We start from the raw sequence: 18,035 nt of genomic DNA, 5'->3' as shown, positions 1-18,035 counted from the left end.
CCCTTTAAGGTGAGGTTTGTCTATAACATCACCTGGAAGCAATCCTCTACCACAGAAGACCCTACCACTGCTCAGACATCGTCCTGCTCAAAAGAGACTTCCCTTAACACTGAGAAGACTTAACAACAACAACCTGCTTACAGGACAGGGCTTCCTGCATTCCCCTTTCATGGTGAGGTGAAACGAGAAGGCACTCCACATCATGACTTCAATGTAGGACATGCAGATTCCAGAATCTTTAATACAGAAACATGAGACCGACAACAGAGACTGTGTGATAAGTGTGTTGGCGCTACGGACAATGTCTTGCAGCGAACGATAACTTTCCTGAGGCCTAGAGCTGGTCTTATGCCAGGAAACTTCAGGGGTAGGATCTCTTTATATTTAGGCCAAGGCTATTCCTTTCCATGCCTCTCATATTTTGGTGGGCCTATGCAAACAACAATTGCCACTCTAACACCGTTTTTACTGTGCTCCTTTGACTCTAATCCTTAAAACACACCCACTTAAAATTTGAGGTTAACTTAAGCTAATATGCATGTACATGGAAATGTAAAAAATACTATGCCTCTAATTGTTGGGGACTGTGACTTGTTTGAGGCCATTTTGCTGTTCTTTCTGCCATAATCCAGCCTTTCACCTAAAGGCTACATGAAGTCTTGCTGTAAGTTCTTGGGCCAAAGAGAAAGGAATGTGCAGCTGCAAGAGATAATTAATCTTGTAGCCCGGAGGAGAGCAACACGGCCCGGTACCATTCCCAGAAATGAAGTCTTACTCCCTCAACTATATTCCGGAGTGAACTAGGCTGTTATCAATAAGTGTATGCTACATTGTCTGTTCAAGATCACTGAGGCAAGCACATCTTGCACCACCTCCTGATAGTCAAGCAATTAGGAATGCAGCTAGAAGGACACTAGAAATTTCCATGGAAACAGCACGTTCATCATAACTTGAAGGTCATCCAGCCCCTAGCCCACTGCCCACTTCCTTATTTAGAGAATGCTTTACTTTCTTTGTTCCTTGAAACCTGAAATATATCCTTGCCTTGTATGGGCCTTCGCGCCAAAAGTATGACTGACATCACCTTTGTACTGCCCCCTTCTCCTTCACTATATAAGAAGGAGCTGTAGCCCAATAAAGGTGCCTTTGAGCAGTGAGATATTGCCTTAGGTCTTTATTATTAACCTCTCTCAGATTTTTTACAGGTGTGGTTGCTCTTCTACTCAGCAAAATAGGAGTGCGGTTGTCTGAGAAGCCTTCCCAGCTAATTCCTGCTGGCCGGGTCCCCCCTGGGGGGGCTTCAGGACCCCGCATTTTGGCGCCCAACGCTGGGCTCGAAGACCACCGCCACACCCCGAACGACTACGGGTCGGCGAGTCCGGAGCTGTTTCATAAATCGCAGGAATACCCCATCCGGGTAAGCGTTGAAACGAGTTAGCCTTAATCAAAAATTTAAACTGCAGTTTTTTCAGTCGTTCTGATCACCGCCCCTGATTGGCTCTTGGGGCTTCGCCCGTTGGCTTCACTTCCATGGGTGTTTCGTTGAGTACTGAACTTAAATTCATTAAATATATACAGTCTGAGTTGAAAGCCAGACATATAGAGGTTACCAAAAAAGATATTTGTAATTTTTTAATGTTTGTTCATGATGTTTGCCAAAAATCTAGTGTTCCTGGGCTCCCTCTCGCTCTGACTCTGTCTCTCAGTTTCCTTCCTCTTCTGACCCTTCATCTTTACTTCTGCCACTGCACCCTCTGTGCAAAATCCTAAACAGCCCTTCACTTCCCTAGTCTCAGCTCCGTCCCAGTTCCACCAAAACCTTTACTCCCCTCACCACCCTCCCCTCCTTAGCCAGCAATTGCAACAATACAAAGCCTTTAATTGGAAAAGCCTCAAAGAGCCGTTTCAAGCCGTAACCTCCTATGGCCCCCAAGCCCCTTACACGCTCTCCTGCTTAGAATCTAAAAGCTGAACTCTTTGTCTCTTGGGAAGTTAACTTTTTTTTTCCGCTGCAAAGCCCTTGCAGATAGGCAGGAATCCTGATCTCTAAGCTCTTATAGCTGGCCTCGCCTCTTTTCATACCTTAAAGGTACAGCACACACTTTCCAGGTCCCAGCTTGCCAACATGGCTCTTGCTGACCTCTATGCCTGGAAGTCGCTCCCCAGAGCCAGCATTCCAGCAGCTCCCCCACACGCGGCAACAAACTGTTGCTGCTTTCTTCCCCCCCCCCCCCTTTCTGACTTGAGTTCCCAACTCACCACAATTACATCCATGGTGTCTCACCTCTCTAACAAACTTGATAATGCTCTTAGCTCAAAAACCAGTGCTACTACCTTTCCTGTCTTTCTCCCTAATGGAAAAAGTCTTCCTCCCCCCCTCCCCACCTGCTCAGCAGCCTCCGCAGCTACCTTCTCAAACGCCTCCCACTGATCCCCCGCACCCCAGGGGAAAAATTCTAAATGCCCAAGACGTTCAGTCCCTAACCATGGCAGATTCCCTCCTCTCACCGCTCCCCCTCTTAAAGCTATAGAAATGAAACTACTTGGCCAAATTGAAAATCTTAAACAAATCTTAAGCCTTCAAAAACAGGCTGCTTCTCTTAATTCACAGGTTTCTGCCCTTCAGGCGTTTCCCCCCCCCCCTCCTAAATCTATAGTTGTCTGTCCTCTGCCCACTGCATTCTACGGCCAGGCCCCCCCTCTTGAGAATTCAAAGGAACAAACTAATAAAAGTGAGGCTGAGTGCCATAAAACAGAAACTGCTGCAGTGCCTACAAAAAATTCTAAGGGCACAGTAAGCAGGATAATTACAAAGTATCATCTGCTAAGCCATAAAACCTTGCGATATCTACACTTTGCTGTTAAAACTTCTGAGCCTAATGTACCCTTTACTTTGCTCAAACCAATCCTCAGCCTCCTTCAGCCTCTTTCCTGCCAGCCTTGGGAAACAGCCAGCTCAGGCCCTGCCACTCCCACTTTAAGCCTTCCAATTCACCTTGAAATACCCAATCTTCGTTATTCAAAATAAATCTGAAAAGTGGCATCTCTTGCATATTCTCAAATCAATTAATAAAACCATGATCCCCATGGTACTTTTGCAACCCAGACTCCCCTCTTCAGTTGCCATTCCCTCTAATTCCAATAAATTAGTAATTAATCTTAAAAGATTGCTTTTTTTTTTCTCTATATCATTACACCCTGCGGACTGTAAATAATTTGCCTCTAGCCTTCCTGCTGTTAACTGTGCTGGCCCCTCCCCGAGTTATCAGTGAAAGACTCTGCTTCACCTTGTTAGCCCTACACTTTGTCAGATATGTGTTATTAGGTTTAGTGCATTAAGTGGTGTAAAGTAATTATTAAAACATTAAATAGCAACAGGAAGATAAGGGCAATAAAATTTTTTTTTTCATGCCTCTCAGAAAATTTTAGAGCAAGGTCATGATTCTGTCACTTTACAGATAACAAAATGTTGGTAAAAGAAAAACTTCTTTGTGTTTTAAAATCCAAACGAACATAAAAGTGTTAAATTTAAGTCTTATATTTCTATTAAAAGTTTTATTTTAATTTTTAAAGTATTTACAAAATTATGTGAAAAATAATGTGGTTAGCCTTTTTAAACAATATAGTTAATTTAATGCACAGTGAACACCTAGGTGTGCTTTATAGTACCCTTAGTTTTAACTTTGTGCTACAGCAATGGTTGTTCTTTATTTCTGCATTGAAAGAACTATTATTTTAAGTGCATTCAAAATATCAGCACATTATACAAATCTGTATATTTGTGTCGCAGTGAAAAAATAATATAAATGAAAAATATATTATATATAATTTTATAAGTAATATATAAAAGTAACTAAACTTTATAAGCAAATTAACTAGTATTAAATATAATTTTAGTCTTAAGTTCTAGGTGTGTAAATGCATCAGATGTCTTTAACTATATTTTATAATAATCTAAGCATTTAGTTAATTTAGTATATAATATTTTTTACAAATTATTCACTTAAAGTCTTCATAGTAAAAACAGTTGTTTGTTTTTTAAAATCAGTTTTTATACCTTTAATAATCATAGTTCATGCTATTGTGTTTAATCATAAAAATTTTAACACTTTATTGCAGCTGTCTTACTGTTCTACTGCAAAACCAATTTAAAGAAAACCTATTCATTTACAGCAAATCATTTCATACTTCAGAGTAAAGACTCCTTCTACAGTGCTCATTAACCATTTTACTTAATGTTTTAAACTTCAAATTAAAATTGTTTTAAAAATGTTTTGTGTTAAATCTAAACCTTAAAATTTATTTTCAGCAAAGTTCCACTCCATCTACATTAAGTACTTCTCAAAACTAAAAAAGTTTTTCTACAAAAATTTTTTTTTCTTCTCACAAACATGCTAGCTAAATATTTAAAAGCGCTTGTCAATTTTTTATAAATAAGTCTTAAATCAATCCTTTTGTCTGTTTATGTGTCTGTTGTGATGAATGAAAGTGGCCACAAGTGTAAAATGTTGTGTTTAGTGTTGTTTTGTTTTGTCTGTTTATTTGTTATCTCTACATTTTATAATAATACAATTTTTAAAGCCTTATCCATTTTTCAAATTTCAATTAATTTTTTCAACCTGGTTCAGTCTGGTCAGTTCACAAACTGGCATGTTGCAACTAAAAATCATGTGTTAAAAATTATGTATTAAGCTAGCTTTGTCCTTCTAAAAACATGGCGGAAGGTGTGGGAGATGGCAAACCCCAGATTTCTCAATGGCCATCGGGGATAACTTTTCCCTGGAGAATTTCTGGACTTTGCAGTCACCCGGCTTTCCTGTTATGTGTAAGTTCAGGCCTCTAGAATATGTATTTATGGCTAAAAAATAGCATCCAGCTTTAACATAATAACTAAAAGTTTAAGAAAAATCCTTTATATTCAGTTTAAAAAAATTTTTTTTAATTAGCAATTGTTAATTATAAATTTTCTTTTATGCCAAAGTCTAACAGAGGTCAAATAACATTCCCGTGGTATTCAAAAATAACTAGTGTAATGTAAATTGCTAATGTTTTCTGCAAATTCTTAATTTTTATATGAAGTAACCATTTTGCCTCCTGCCAAGCTGTTTTCTTATAAACCTCCTGCTAGCCGCCATTCCTGCAAACCTGTTTCTAACTGACTCCACCTTTGACAATGCTGAATTGAGCACTCTGCCTAGCTGCCTTGATGCCCACCATTGCCACCAACAACCTCCATTGCAAACAAGTCACGGTCGTGGAACTTTGCTTACTCAAACCATATATGTGCCCCCCTGTTCAACAATCAAACATTTGCAATCAAACCATTATTGTTAACTACTCTTCCATCTTCATTGAAGCCCCCAACTCCACTTATTTTGTTTGCTACACTAAATTTTCTCCCCATATTGTTACTGAAATGTTTCTTGCTTATCATGATTATTATGTTTTAGCTTTGTTAATGCCTAAAATAACCATCAAACCTGTTGGTCCGGTTTCCACCTTTATCCTCATCCTGCAAATGGTCAATGCCTCTACCCAAGCGCTCTCCAACACCAGCTATGAACACTGTTGAATCTGCAATTCACCAGTTTCGCCGTTTTATGAAAGCATCACAATGTTTGAACCTCCTATCTACACCACTGACTCTGAACTTCTTCTCTGGAAAATTCAGCCTCAGCGTCATTAACTCACTGTTGTGCAGGTTGTGAGCTACAAACTCTGCCTTCTGGCCCATCCTCCTCCTCTCAAGTTATTTTAAATCTTATAAATGCCTCTGCTCTAGCCCTCACAGACCCAGATTATGAACGCTGTTGGCTTGGCTTCTCTCCTCAACCCCTACTCTTATCCTTCCGTCTTTCAACAACGTCGCAAGCCCTTTACAACTGTCACCCTTGCAGTCCTCCTTGCTGTTGGCGCCACTACTAGTGCTGGCATAGAAATTTAATCCCTTGTTTCCACTCAGTCCAATTTTCGCATTCTCACTCAGGCTGTAAAACGAAACATTAATGAAATCAAACATAGCTTACAATTTCTCACTAATACTGTTAGTTCCCTTGCATATGTTGTGCTTCAAAATCGTCGTGGTTTAGATCTCGCCCTTATGAAAGAGGGGGGAGTCTGTGTAGCCCTTAAGGAACAATGTTGTATTTTCAAAGACAAAACTGGATTAGTTAGGAATAGCGTTCAACACATTGGTGACGGTATAAAAGACTTCCAAAAATATTTCGATGAAGAACAAGGTTGGTAACAGGGTTGGTTTTTCTCTTCTCCTTGGATACATACATTACTGTCCACTATTTTGGGCCCTCTTATTAGCCTCATGCTGCTCCTTTCCTTTGACCCATGGGCTTTCCGCAAACTTACTGCCCTTGTTAAAAACCAGGTAGATGAGACGGCAAAAACCTCTGTTCAAGTTCACTACCAACAGTTAACCCAACGTGACTCCTGTGAAAACTTGGCTTTTGTCACCAAGCCGCCCTTCCAGCCACTAAGTTTCCAGGAGATAGAGCGCATAGCTAACAAACGGAGCTCGCTCCGGTACTTGTGCTCTCGGCTGTGGAGACACCTACGACGGGATTAGCAAGGCCCCAGTTAGGACACGGCCCTAAAAGGCTACAACGCATAATTCAAATCTCTGTGCACACCCACAGCGCCTGTAGCCATCTTTTAAATGCGGCTTTGGCCGTGTCCGACCTGGTCAAACCTTGTAGCCTAAGACACGGTTCTTCCACCCATTCACGACTTTCCTTCTTTTATTAGAAGAGAAAGGGGGAGATGTTGGGGACTGTGACTTGTTTGAGGCCATTTTGCTGTTCTTTCTGCCATAATCCAGCCTTTCACCTAAAGGCTACATGAAGTCTTGCTGTAAGTTCTTGGGCCAAAGAGAAAGGAATGTGCAGCTGCAAGAGATAATTAATCTTGTAGCCCGGAGGAGAGCAACACGGCCCGGTACCATTCCCAGAAATGAAGTCTTACTCCCTCAACTATATTCCGGAGTGAACTAGGCTGTTATCAATAAGTGTATGCTACATTGTCTGTTCAAGATCACTGAGGCAAGCACATCTTGCACCACCTCCTGATAGTCAAGCAATTAGGAATGCAGCTAGAAGGACACTAGAAATTTCCATGGAAACAGCACGTTCATCATAACTTGAAGGTCATCCAGCCCCTAGCCCACTGCCCACTTCCTTATTTAGAGAATGCTTTACTTTCTTTGTTCCTTGAAACCTGAAATATATCCTTGCCTTGTATGGGCCTTCGCGCCAAAAGTATGACTGACATCACCTTTGTACTGCCCCCTTCTCCTTCACTATATAAGAAGGAGCTGTAGCCCAATAAAGGTGCCTTTGAGCAGTGAGATATTGCCTTAGGTCTTTATTATTAACCTCTCTCAGATTTTTTACAGGTGTGGTTGCTCTTCTACTCAGCAAAATAGGAGTGCGGTTGTCTGAGAAGCCTTCCCAGCTAATTCCTGCTGGCCGGGTCCCCCCTGGGGGGGCTTCAGGACCCCGCATCTAATGTTTAAGGAGTTACGTAAGTTTGATGGCTTTAGATTGCCTTGTGTGCTGTTAAGAAATATTATAATGTGCTACAATCTGGGGACTTGAGGGACAAAGTAATTGCACATGGATTCTGTTTCATTTATCTTAACTTTCTTTGGTGAAAGTTCAAAGTTAAGATATCAGCAAGGGGACTTCTTCTGATAATTATGTTATGGGTGATTGTCCTTCCACTGTAACTTTACCTTATCCTCTTTCTTTGCATCTTTTGTTCTCATAATTCATAATAAAAAATTATAAAACTGAAAAAAAAAAAAAGAAAAGAAAAGCTTGGGACAAATGGGTTTTTGCACCTCTGGGAATCGCCCATCATCGGCCTACCACCTATCAGTGAGAGGGGTCCTGGATGCCAATCCCCTGAGCCCCAGCTCACGCTATGGCTGTTGAAAAAGCCAGGAAGACTTGCACTGAGTTAGCGATGGAGCCGGAGCCAGGCCTTAGACGGTCAGACAGACCTGCCTCTCTCTGTGGCCCAGGGAGATGTGCATCATGCACAAGTGGGGAACAGAAAGACTTTGTGGAAACAGAAGGTCTGTGCTGCGGGCCCAGAGAGCCATGCAATGTCTGCTGCCAGTCAAGGTAACTCTCTCTCGGGAGCAGCAGGCAGGATGTTTGCTATGTCGTTTAGGAAAAAAGACCCAGAGTCTGAGCATGTGAAAATGAGACTACGTAGCTGGCCCTGTCAGGAGCTTTGCTACTGAGTTTCTAACCTATTTGCTGTAATAGCAACTTCACAGTTTTGTATTTCTGGTGCCCCAACTTTCAAACTACTACTCAGCCATCCTACACCACCAGGACATGAATTTACAATCTCAGAGATCAGGGCCAGGAAGGTGGCGCTAGAGGTAAGGTGTCTGCCTTGCAAGCGCTAGCGTAGGACGGACCTCGGTTCGATCCCCTGGCGTCCCATATGGTCCCCCCAAGCCAGGAGCGATTTCTGAGCGCATAGCCAGGAGTAACCCCTGAGCATCAAACGGGTGTGGCCCAAAAAAACAAAACAAAACAAAAAACAAAAAACAAAAACAAAAACAATCTCAGAGATCACTGGGCTTCCAGTGGACTGTTGGTTCCATACACACAATCTGAGGGTCTTCCAAGAACTCCTGGCTCCAAGGAACCAAGGATCCTCCATGTCCCATTTCCCCACTCCCCTCCAGCAGCAGGACCAGGCCGGGAGCAGATCCGGGCAGCTGAGGACACAAGCAGGCAAGTCTCCTAATGACTTCTCCTGACTTCCTCCAGGATACAGGATGTGCTGCTGAACTCAGCACTGCCTCCTTATCCTGGGCCCCCCTAAATTGGCTTGTTAGAAAAGCGGCCGGTCTCCATTTAATTACAAAGCGTTTCTGCAGAGACAAACCCTTTCACCACGGAGACTCCCAGACACAGCCCATAGTGACCCTGTGAGAACAGTGACCATGTAGGGAAACGAAACCAACTTCTTCACACAGCTGGTCATTGTGCCAACTACAGAGTGAATGTGTGTGTGTGGGGGGGTTACCTCTCACCCTGATGATTCTGATCAAACCCTCCCCTTCCCATTCACAACCTTCTCACAAGGCCCTCTCCACTCTCAGATGGACAAACAAAAACAATTTGTAGGCATAGTCGCCGTCTAATAGCATCAGCATGTTTAGATGACAGCACTCGGCCTGAATGTCTGAGCCTTCTTCTGCCCCTAGATCCCCAGGAAAGTACATGTCTGGCAACTGGGGGACTGACATGGTTCTTGGTCGTCAGGGAAATGCAAATCAAACAGGAAGACGCCACTCACAGCCGTCCCTGGCATCCGGAACGATGGACTTGAACTGCCCGGGAGGCCAGTTGGCAGCCATGCCGACTCGTCTTAACTCCTTATATTAAACAGATGCTTAAAATGAGACTTGACTTACCCCGAAAGTTACAAGAGTAATATGACACGTTCTATGACATTACCAACACACCACCTTCACTACTTACTGATTCTCGCTTCATTAGCTTTAATTCTATGCATATAATGACAGATTAGAAAAAAAAAATTTTTTTTCCCAAGCCGTTTGAAAGTAAAAGGAAGCTACTCTAACTCTTGTCCCTTAAATACTTCAGCATGTTATTTCCTGAGCACAAGATCATCCTCATAATGTAATGGTAAAATGATGGCCAACTCATTACATTCAGGAAATGGACTACTGGCCCCAAAATATTATCTCATCTACAGTCCCACATTCAGATTTGCTAAGGAGGGCTGGGGATACAGCTCGGCAACAGACCGTTTACCTCACATGTGTAAAGCCTTGGGTTTGATCCCGGCAATGAATACACACCCACACACAAGTCAACTAGTTGTTATGCCAGTATTGTTTTCATAGCAAGGGGTTGTCTGAATTATGTATCACATGTAGTTATTATCTCCTTTAAAAAAGCGAAACAAAACAAACGAGTATGATGAGCTACTGCTGTTGGCAAAACCATCCCTGTTAACACCAGAAAGAAAAGAACTGGTGCACAAGGCTAGATGGAACTGGGAGCTTCACACTCACCTTGGGAGCGCTCTGAAAAATTGAGCTCCCTTCCAGACTTTTCTCATAGGGTCTCAAATAGCAGGACTATCTGAGCACTGAGGATGGAGGCAAAGTCTCGGGTTTGAACTCAAGGCTACATTTGCCAGGCCAGTGCTTGAAGCCACTGAGCACTCTTCCAGGACCACCTTTTCCATCTTTGTTTTGGTCTGAATTGCTTTTTGGGTCATACCTGGCTGTGCTCAGGGGAACTCCTGACTCTGCACTCAGGATTCACTCCTGGCAGTGCCTGGGATCCAACTGGGGTCCACTGCATGCAAGGCCTATACCCTCCCCACCACTGTTCTAGATCTCCTTCTCTGTATTTTAAGATAATCAATCAGTTCTCTGTCATTGTCTAGTAATTAACTGTGGTTGGAGAGGTTTCAATCAATCACAATTATTCCCTTTTCCAGCTCAGATTATCCCAGCATTGGGCAGCGGCTGTCTGGAGTGGGTTCCTCAGCCCTTCCAATGTGACCCATGTGCTTAGCAGCTTCCTCACAGCAGCTGGGAGAAGTGCCAGGAAGAAGCTTGAACGCTGTCTGGTCCCCAAAATTAACCCTGGTTTCTTTTTAGCAATGAGCACTTCAAGACTACAGCCTGGACTTCATGCCACTCTTTCCGGTTCAAGTTGGGGACACTCTCTGCTTCTGTATCCCAGCTGTAGTGCTTGAAACCCCTGAGCTCCAAAACATAGGCTGTACTGTGACCCTGGCAAACCTTCTGGCCATGTTTCACATGACCTTAGAAGGTATAACAGTCTCTCAATATCAACCCTAAAGCTACTACCACAACTATAGCTACCGAGAAAAGCCATGAAATGTTTATGGATCTTCTGTTTCTCTTCTTCCATTGATGTGGCATACAACTGCCACACCATGAACCAACAGTGGTCAGCAAGTAGAGCAAAGCTGAAAAGCAACCAGTCCAGGGCCCTCCGGGCAGATTGGCCCCCACTGCTCAGCCATAAACCCTTGCAGTCTACGCTCCCTCCCTTTGATTTCCCGAATAACAAAACACCTGCAGCAAGCACCCCAGCCGTCTTTATACTGGTAGGTTCACTGATTGTAGTGTCTGAATTTGGCAATTCCTCGGGACCAGCTCAGGGAACTCAACACTGCAGGCTCACAGGAGTCTGGCTCCATTCTCTTGGAGAGTCAAGTTTAGCTGGATGAGAAAATCAAGGCTGACTTTGGCTAACTTGGTGTTTACTTGCCTTTTTCACTTGATTATGCCACTGCACTTTCTTATGACTCGAAGTGCTTCTGTCGACAAGACTGAGATTGAGTTTGGCGTATGTGGATTAAAAGTCGGAGCTGCACAAGCCTACACTGTGAGTCCTAGGGTGCAATCCCTGGTCCCACAATGACGAACGCTACAAACACACCAAATATATATGTCATTTATGGGGGCCGGAGAGATAGCATGGAGGTAAGGCATTTGCCTTTCATGCAGGAGGTCATCGGTTGGAATCCCGGCACCCCATATGGTCCCCCGTGCCTGCCAAGAGCAATTTCTGAGCCTGGAGCCAGGAATAATCCCTGAGCACTGCCGGGTGTGACCCAAAAACCACACACACAAAAAAAAAATGTCATTTTATTTGATCCAATTAAGAGATGGGGCTAATGTCATTTCTCTGATAAGTCATTATGCTTTGAAAGCCTGAGAGTCCAAAGAAATTTTCTCTTTTCCTATAATAACCAGAAGTTTATCAAGAATCTCTCTGGCCTTGGCTATTTAGGGTGCATGCTGTCAGCTTCATAACGCACCCTTTCCATGTGTTGTTCTGAATATTTTTGGTGTGTGAAACCTTTCCTCAATTAGAGTTTATGTATCCTTTCCATTTCCCTGACTTAAAAGTCATTCACCCCTTTTAGAAATGTCCATGCCAGCATACTGGATATTCTTTGCCTACCTGGTCAATGCTATTCACTTCTTCTCATTGTTTTAATATCTTTGTTCATTCTGCTGTCATGAACTTTCTTCAAGGCATTTTCTAGTAAGCTTATGTGCCCTCTATTCCTTCTAGTTCAACGCTCAATTACAAAACAATTTTTGTTCTTATTTTTCAATTCTTCCCTGAGCTCTGTCACCAAACGAGGGGACTGAAAAATGACTGAGACTTTTTTTGTTGTTTCATAATTATGTCGTTTATATCTTACAGCATATGTACACTTTAGGAGCTCTTAGAGCATCTTGAAATAGAAAGTTTCAACATTCATCTCTTCTGTGGATTGATTCACTGGCAAGCTTTCACCAAGTCTAACAACTGTAGCCCCCTGAAATCTTGTTTCCTTCATGTGCAACCCTTCCTACTAACTGATCCCCATGTCTCATGCTGTGTCTCCCATTTATATTATTTTCACCTCTCACCCACTAGAATATACCCCTTCATTAAGAAACTCTGATCTATAGATGTGGGGTTTTTTTTAATAACTTTGAAAGATCTAGCACCAACCATCTCCTATTTCCTGCTGGTTTTTATGTAAACTGTTTTCCTCATAGTGGGAAGGGGGAAATCGAGTCATGGCATACCTGGGGACAATTCTACTCTCTCAGGAGAAAGCGCTCCTTTGCCCCCAGCATTGGAGACCAGATAAAACCCCTCTAAATATCTGTCATCTACCAAGCACCTCGGCATGCAGAAAACCACTGCTGTGAAATGACAAAAAGAGGAGCAGGTGATGAAATCCCAGTGTCCCAGGATACTACAACGAGGAGCAATGGTGTATAAAATGTCTCGGCCCTGGACATTCAGGAAGTCATGAACACATGGACTCTGGGTCAAGACCTTTCCGAGTACAAAAATAAAACGGAGTCAGGGCTTCTTTCGGCACAGTTGGCTCTAAGCTAAGGACTATCCTGATCCCCCATGCCTACTCGCCACTCAACCTTCCAGTGGCCCAGAACCCCTCGTGGCTGCCTGGTCTTTCATACTAGGGGTTTTCAAAATGAAGGAGATCTCTGGGTTTACTCAGGGGCATCTCTTGACTTAGTGTTCATGGACCATTCCCAGCATTGCTGGGTGTCAAAGTTGGGCTCTCTTGGGGCTGAAGAGATAGCACAACAATAGGAGTGTTTGCCTTGTACACGGCCAACTACGAAGGGACCCGGGTTCAATTCCCTGCAGCCCATATGTTCCCCAGAACCTGTCAGGAGTGATTTCTGAGCACAGAGCCAGGAGTAACCCGACTGTCGCCAGGTGTGGCCCAAAAACAAAAACAAAAAAATAAAAGTTTGCTTCCAATGGAGAAAGCCAACCCCTGGTCCAGCCCGCCCTGGTCCTCTGCTTTAGGCCTGTCACTTACAGCAAACTCCTCAGGCGTCACTTTCAGCACATCGAAGACCACGGCGTCGTAGCTCTTGCTGGCATAGTCGCAGCTCTGGCCCTCCAGAGAGTCTGAGCTGCTGCTGCCCTGTGAGAGGGAGAGACAGGGCTACTTCAGGGGTCTAGTTCATTGGCTGGGAAGCCCAGAGGGTGATTATGGAGAGGGATGGGAACACAAGGAGAGGCAACTGGAGTCTCTCAGTCAATTAGATGGAAGAACCAGGACAGGGATGTGAACACACATTTACCATTTCTGAGGCCAGATCCAGACCCTCAACCCCTGAGGGCCACCCCTCATCCCCATCCCTACCACACTGTTGCTTTCTGTGGATCAGCCATTGGGAGGGAGTGGTGGGCACAGGGAGACCAGAGACCATCTGCACTACTGTGGCCTCCAAACATTACCTGAGCTCCCCTTTTCCCTCTGCTGGCAGCCACTGCAGGAAACGAGTACATGAGAAGTTTACACGGGTTCTTTCATGTACAGGCCAGCCGGGATTTAAAGCCTGCAAGCTGATGAGGTGAGAGGGGACCATTGGGAAGGTTATATTTCGGGGTACCCTTGCTGAGGGGAATACTGTTAAGTCATGGCTACAGAGAAAGGGGGGCTATATTTTTTTTGTCCTAAAAAAGAACAAGCTGAAACGGTCCAGATGCAGCTGGTTTTATGAAACCCAACACGGGGTTATGTATGTTATGGGTGAGAGGGGGTGGGGAGGGGAGGTCCCCAGAATGCCCGAACATACCTTCTCTTCAATCTTATTGAATTTCATCAGATTCTGCTTTGGGGAACTAACTGAGCTCACCATCCCCAAAACCATGTCCCCTTCATAAACGGTTTTATTCGTCTCAACCCCTGAAGTGGGATTTTGTGGTTTCCATTAACCTCAACATCTTGGCCCAGGATTGAGAGCGTATGTTTTTATTAATTCCTCTTTATTTCACTTTCCAAAAGGGCTATATCTGGAAAAAATAGTGCAATCTTACTGGAAACTGGAGTGTTCTTAGCTTGGTGAGGGGAAACCAAGTGTCAACAACTGAAGAAGTGAGGTTCAAAGGAAGAGTGAAAACACCATCAGTCTTTACGAAAGCTTTACAAGGGCGCCAATGACACTAAGACGCCTGAGACACCTTCAGACGCAGCGGCCATGAGGCCTAACAGCTCTGAGGCCAGCCAGGCCAGTCCCTCTGGCAGCTGGCGTGGGGACACTGCTGATTAACTAAACCCCAGTTCTCAGTTAGGAATTAAGCTGTCAGAACTGCCCTGGGGAGGTGCAGGCAGTGAGCAGTGGAGTCAAAAAAGCAAGTGCTGGACCACCCCCTTCTCTGGGAAGATTCTAAAGTCCTAAAGTTCCATGTTCTAAAATTCCACGGGTGCAAGACAGTTTCCTCGAAGGACAGTTTCCTCCTCCTCGAAGGGATCCTGGGGTCACCCCCAAATGCTCTGGGAACAGCCACCAAGTTTCCCCTCTGATCTAATGGGAGCCATGAGAAGACAAGAGCTGCTAACTCACTTGGCACCTCTGCAGAGACCTAGCTTCCAGGAGCCATTGTGTGAGGACAGCACTGGCTTCCTGCGGGAAGGCAGGAGGCACCCATGCCTGGCTTTTTGTTTGTTTTGGGACCACACCTGGCGGCACTCAGGAGTTACTCCTGGCTTTGCACCAGGAATCATTCTCGATGGTGCTCAGGGGACCCTATGGGATGTCTGGGATCAAATCTGGGTCTGCGAAATGCCAGACAAATGCCCTCCCATTGTGCTATGGCTCCAGCCCACATAGGCCTGCCTCGGATCTCACCTGCCCGTCAGCCACACTTTCCGAGCATGACCCCGCGCGCTGGGGTAAAGCCAAAGTGCACGGTAGCAGGGAGATGGTGGGACAAAGTGAGACCTTGCCAGGGCAGCGCACCATGTGCATGCCCATGTGTTCTGAAAAGAGTCCGGTCAGGAGTGATTTGCAGAGCACTTTGTCTCACATTTATTGTTCACTCAACAAATCCTGGGTACTTTCTGTGCTCTGGATAACACACATATGGATATCTGCATACTTGTAAATGTTCACTCATATATGTGCACAAATGTATGAACACAGGCACACCAAGAAAGACATTGTCCTCTACTGGGTGTCAACTAAAAAGGGAGACATGGCCTGACTCTTCCAGTTACCAGAAATTCATGTGGGATCCAGATGCTATAAAACTTACCAACAAAGCTCCCTGTGACATCTGCCCCAAATGTCTCATTCCCACCAAGGCCTTTTTGAAGGTAAAAGCTGCCCCCTCTTTCTAAACTGCATGTATATTCAATGGTGGCGGTGGTGATAATGAAAAGGAGGAGGAAAAGGAGATAACTTGACTTCACTCACTTTGGTGCCATTGTGGGATTTTTCCAATGACATCCAGAAGTCTGCTTTTAGGCCCGGAGAGCCAAACGAGGAATCTTTTTTCAAAAACTTACAAGAAATTAACTGGTTCCTGTGAAAGCCGAGCTAATTGCTTCAAAGCCCCATTGACTCAGGGCCTTAGGAGTTCAGAGCACTGAGCTCTGCCTTGTGGTTTGTCCCAGAAGCCAGACAGTACCCGCCCAACATGGTGGCATCACTCTGGGCCTCGGATGACCTCCCACGCCCCATATAACTCCACCACCAGTCAGTCTTGGTTCCACTCTCACACCCTAAGACCACTCCAGTCCGGGCCACTGTAGGTAGGACCAGCAGTCCTTATGGCCGTTTCCTACTGAGCAAAGTAAACAGGAACACGGGCCAGATGGACCCACTTCTGTCTGACTTCACTCCAGGACACATGGCTTATTTATTTAGAATTGGGTAGCAGTTTTTCTTGGGGGAAGGTTTGAGTCCTTCTTGCTACCAAAATGGAATGTGGCACTTGTTGTGGGAGAACTGAGAAGGTATTGGTTTGGCTTCGAAGGAGACGAAGTCAGAGACACGCGGCTCCCCGGGGACTGAAAGTCTCCCAAACCTCACCTCCTGGTGTGGCCGGGAGCCTGGGGAACACTGAGAATAAGGGCATTCAGGGAGCCCTCAACTTCACTGGCCCAACTCAGCTGGGGCCTGAGTCGGTCAACAGTAGATCCTCTCCCCCACCCGTACCCACACCCCCTGGCTGCCCCAGCTCTGCCAGAGTCCATACCTGTGGAGTGGCTGAGGTGACCAACACGCTAGCCATCAGACCATTCCGCTTGTACATAGTCTCGGGGCTGCGGGGAGCTTCAGGGCCGCCTGTGGGGGTGACATAACCCGTCTGCACAAGTCCTGCAAGGTAAAGGGACGCATTAAAAATATCAGGCTCCAATTCACCAACCTGGATGAGAGTACAGCACCGTGCAAAAAGCATCGTGACACACTGGAGATCCCCAGGTAAAGACAGCCCTCAAGTTAGTTGGTTGGATCTGTATTGATTTTTTTTCTTTCTGTTCTTTTGTTTGTTTTAAGTTTTGGTTTTCTGAGACATCCCAGGCAAGACTCAGGGGTTATAGGGCTGGAACTCAGGACCCCTGAGCCAGACAGATAAGTGTGGTAGGGAGGGCATTGCCTTGTACACAATTTGACCTGGTTTCCCCATCAAGAACCATATAAGGGGAGCCGGAGAGATAGCATGGAGGTAAGGCGTTTGCCTTGCATGCAGAAGGTTGGTGATTCGAATCCCGGCATCCCATATGGTCCCCTGAGTCTACCAGGAGCGATTTCTGAGCACAGAGCCAGGAGTAACCTCTGAGCGCTGCTGGGTGTGACCCAAAAACAAACAAAAAGAACCAAATAAGGTTGTCTGATCACAAGAAGTGATCTCTGAGCACAGAGCCAGGAGTAAGCCCTGAGCACCAACAGGTATGGCTCAAATACCCTCCTATACTAGGCCCCCAAAAAAGAGAAGTGAGGGTTCCAGCCTATATAGCACATGTAATTCCAGTCATTTGAGGTGTCTCTCAATGGCCCCTGAATCTTGTTTTGTTTTTTAAACCACCAGTATTTACCAACTGGAAGATCTCATATACGAGTGTTGGCTTCTGACTGCTCTCAGAAAGAAATGTCTGGCAGCATAGGGCCACCCTTTTCACAGAACAGCGGCTGGGGCCTCTAAGTTCTGAATGCCTGACCTACTTAACATCCCAGGATGTCTTTCAGCTCAGCCCTCAAAGAGAAACAAGTGAGGAAAGAAGTGAAGCCCACAAACTCTCTGAATACCTCATACACCTCACCCCAGTATCTCTCCTCATACTGTGCCCCCACCTTGCCACTATAAAGCAAGGATGGAGCAAATCCTTGGCACTCCCGAGATCCAGCCAGCTGCCCATGTGCCAGGTGGAGCCACCTTGGCAGTTACAACTGTGAAATAGAGGGGGCAGCTGCCATGTGAGAAAGGACAGAATGGACAGAGTCACTGGTTCTAAAGGGAGAAGGGGCAGAGGGGCTAAAGGAAGTAGCAGCAGCAAGGCAGGGGCTGGTGAGGATGAGGGGCTCAAGAGCTTGAGACAGGCTCCAGGCACCAGGATCCAGAGAAACTTAACTATCCGGGACAGGACGAAGTCAGAGGACATCACATAAAAGATGGAATCCAGGAAAAGCAAGAGGGACAGAATGTGACGATCCC

General features: G+C 45.1%; 1 protein-coding gene and 1 non-coding gene across 5 annotated transcripts in view; one reads left to right on the top strand and one right to left on the bottom strand.

Moving 5' to 3' along the window:
* RALGPS1 (Ral GEF with PH domain and SH3 binding motif 1) overlaps positions 1 to 18,035 on the bottom strand; it is a 230,184-nt gene that overhangs the window by 170,936 nt on the left and 41,213 nt on the right. For all 4 annotated transcript variants that reach the window (XM_049774155.1, XM_049774157.1, XM_049774158.1 and 1 more), the window contains exons 2-3: positions 16,578 to 16,699; positions 13,408 to 13,515 (exon numbers count right to left, since the gene is read on the bottom strand). In XM_049774155.1, the coding sequence (XP_049630112.1) occupies positions 13,408 to 13,515; positions 16,578 to 16,634 (165 nt within the window). In that variant the 5' untranslated portion in view covers positions 16,635 to 16,699. The remainder of the gene's footprint in view (positions 1 to 13,407; positions 13,516 to 16,577; positions 16,700 to 18,035) is intronic.
* LOC126009981 (small nucleolar RNA SNORA22) lies at positions 3,635 to 3,764 on the top strand. The gene has a single exon (XR_007496128.1). It is a non-coding gene; the product is annotated as a small nucleolar RNA SNORA22 (small nucleolar RNA).

The sequence above is a fragment of the Suncus etruscus genome, chromosome 5 (assembly GCF_024139225.1).
Source record: "Suncus etruscus isolate mSunEtr1 chromosome 5, mSunEtr1.pri.cur, whole genome shotgun sequence".
Lineage (NCBI taxonomy): Eukaryota > Metazoa > Chordata > Mammalia > Eulipotyphla > Soricidae > Suncus > Suncus etruscus.
This window is presented reverse-complemented; position numbering and strand designations above follow the sequence as displayed.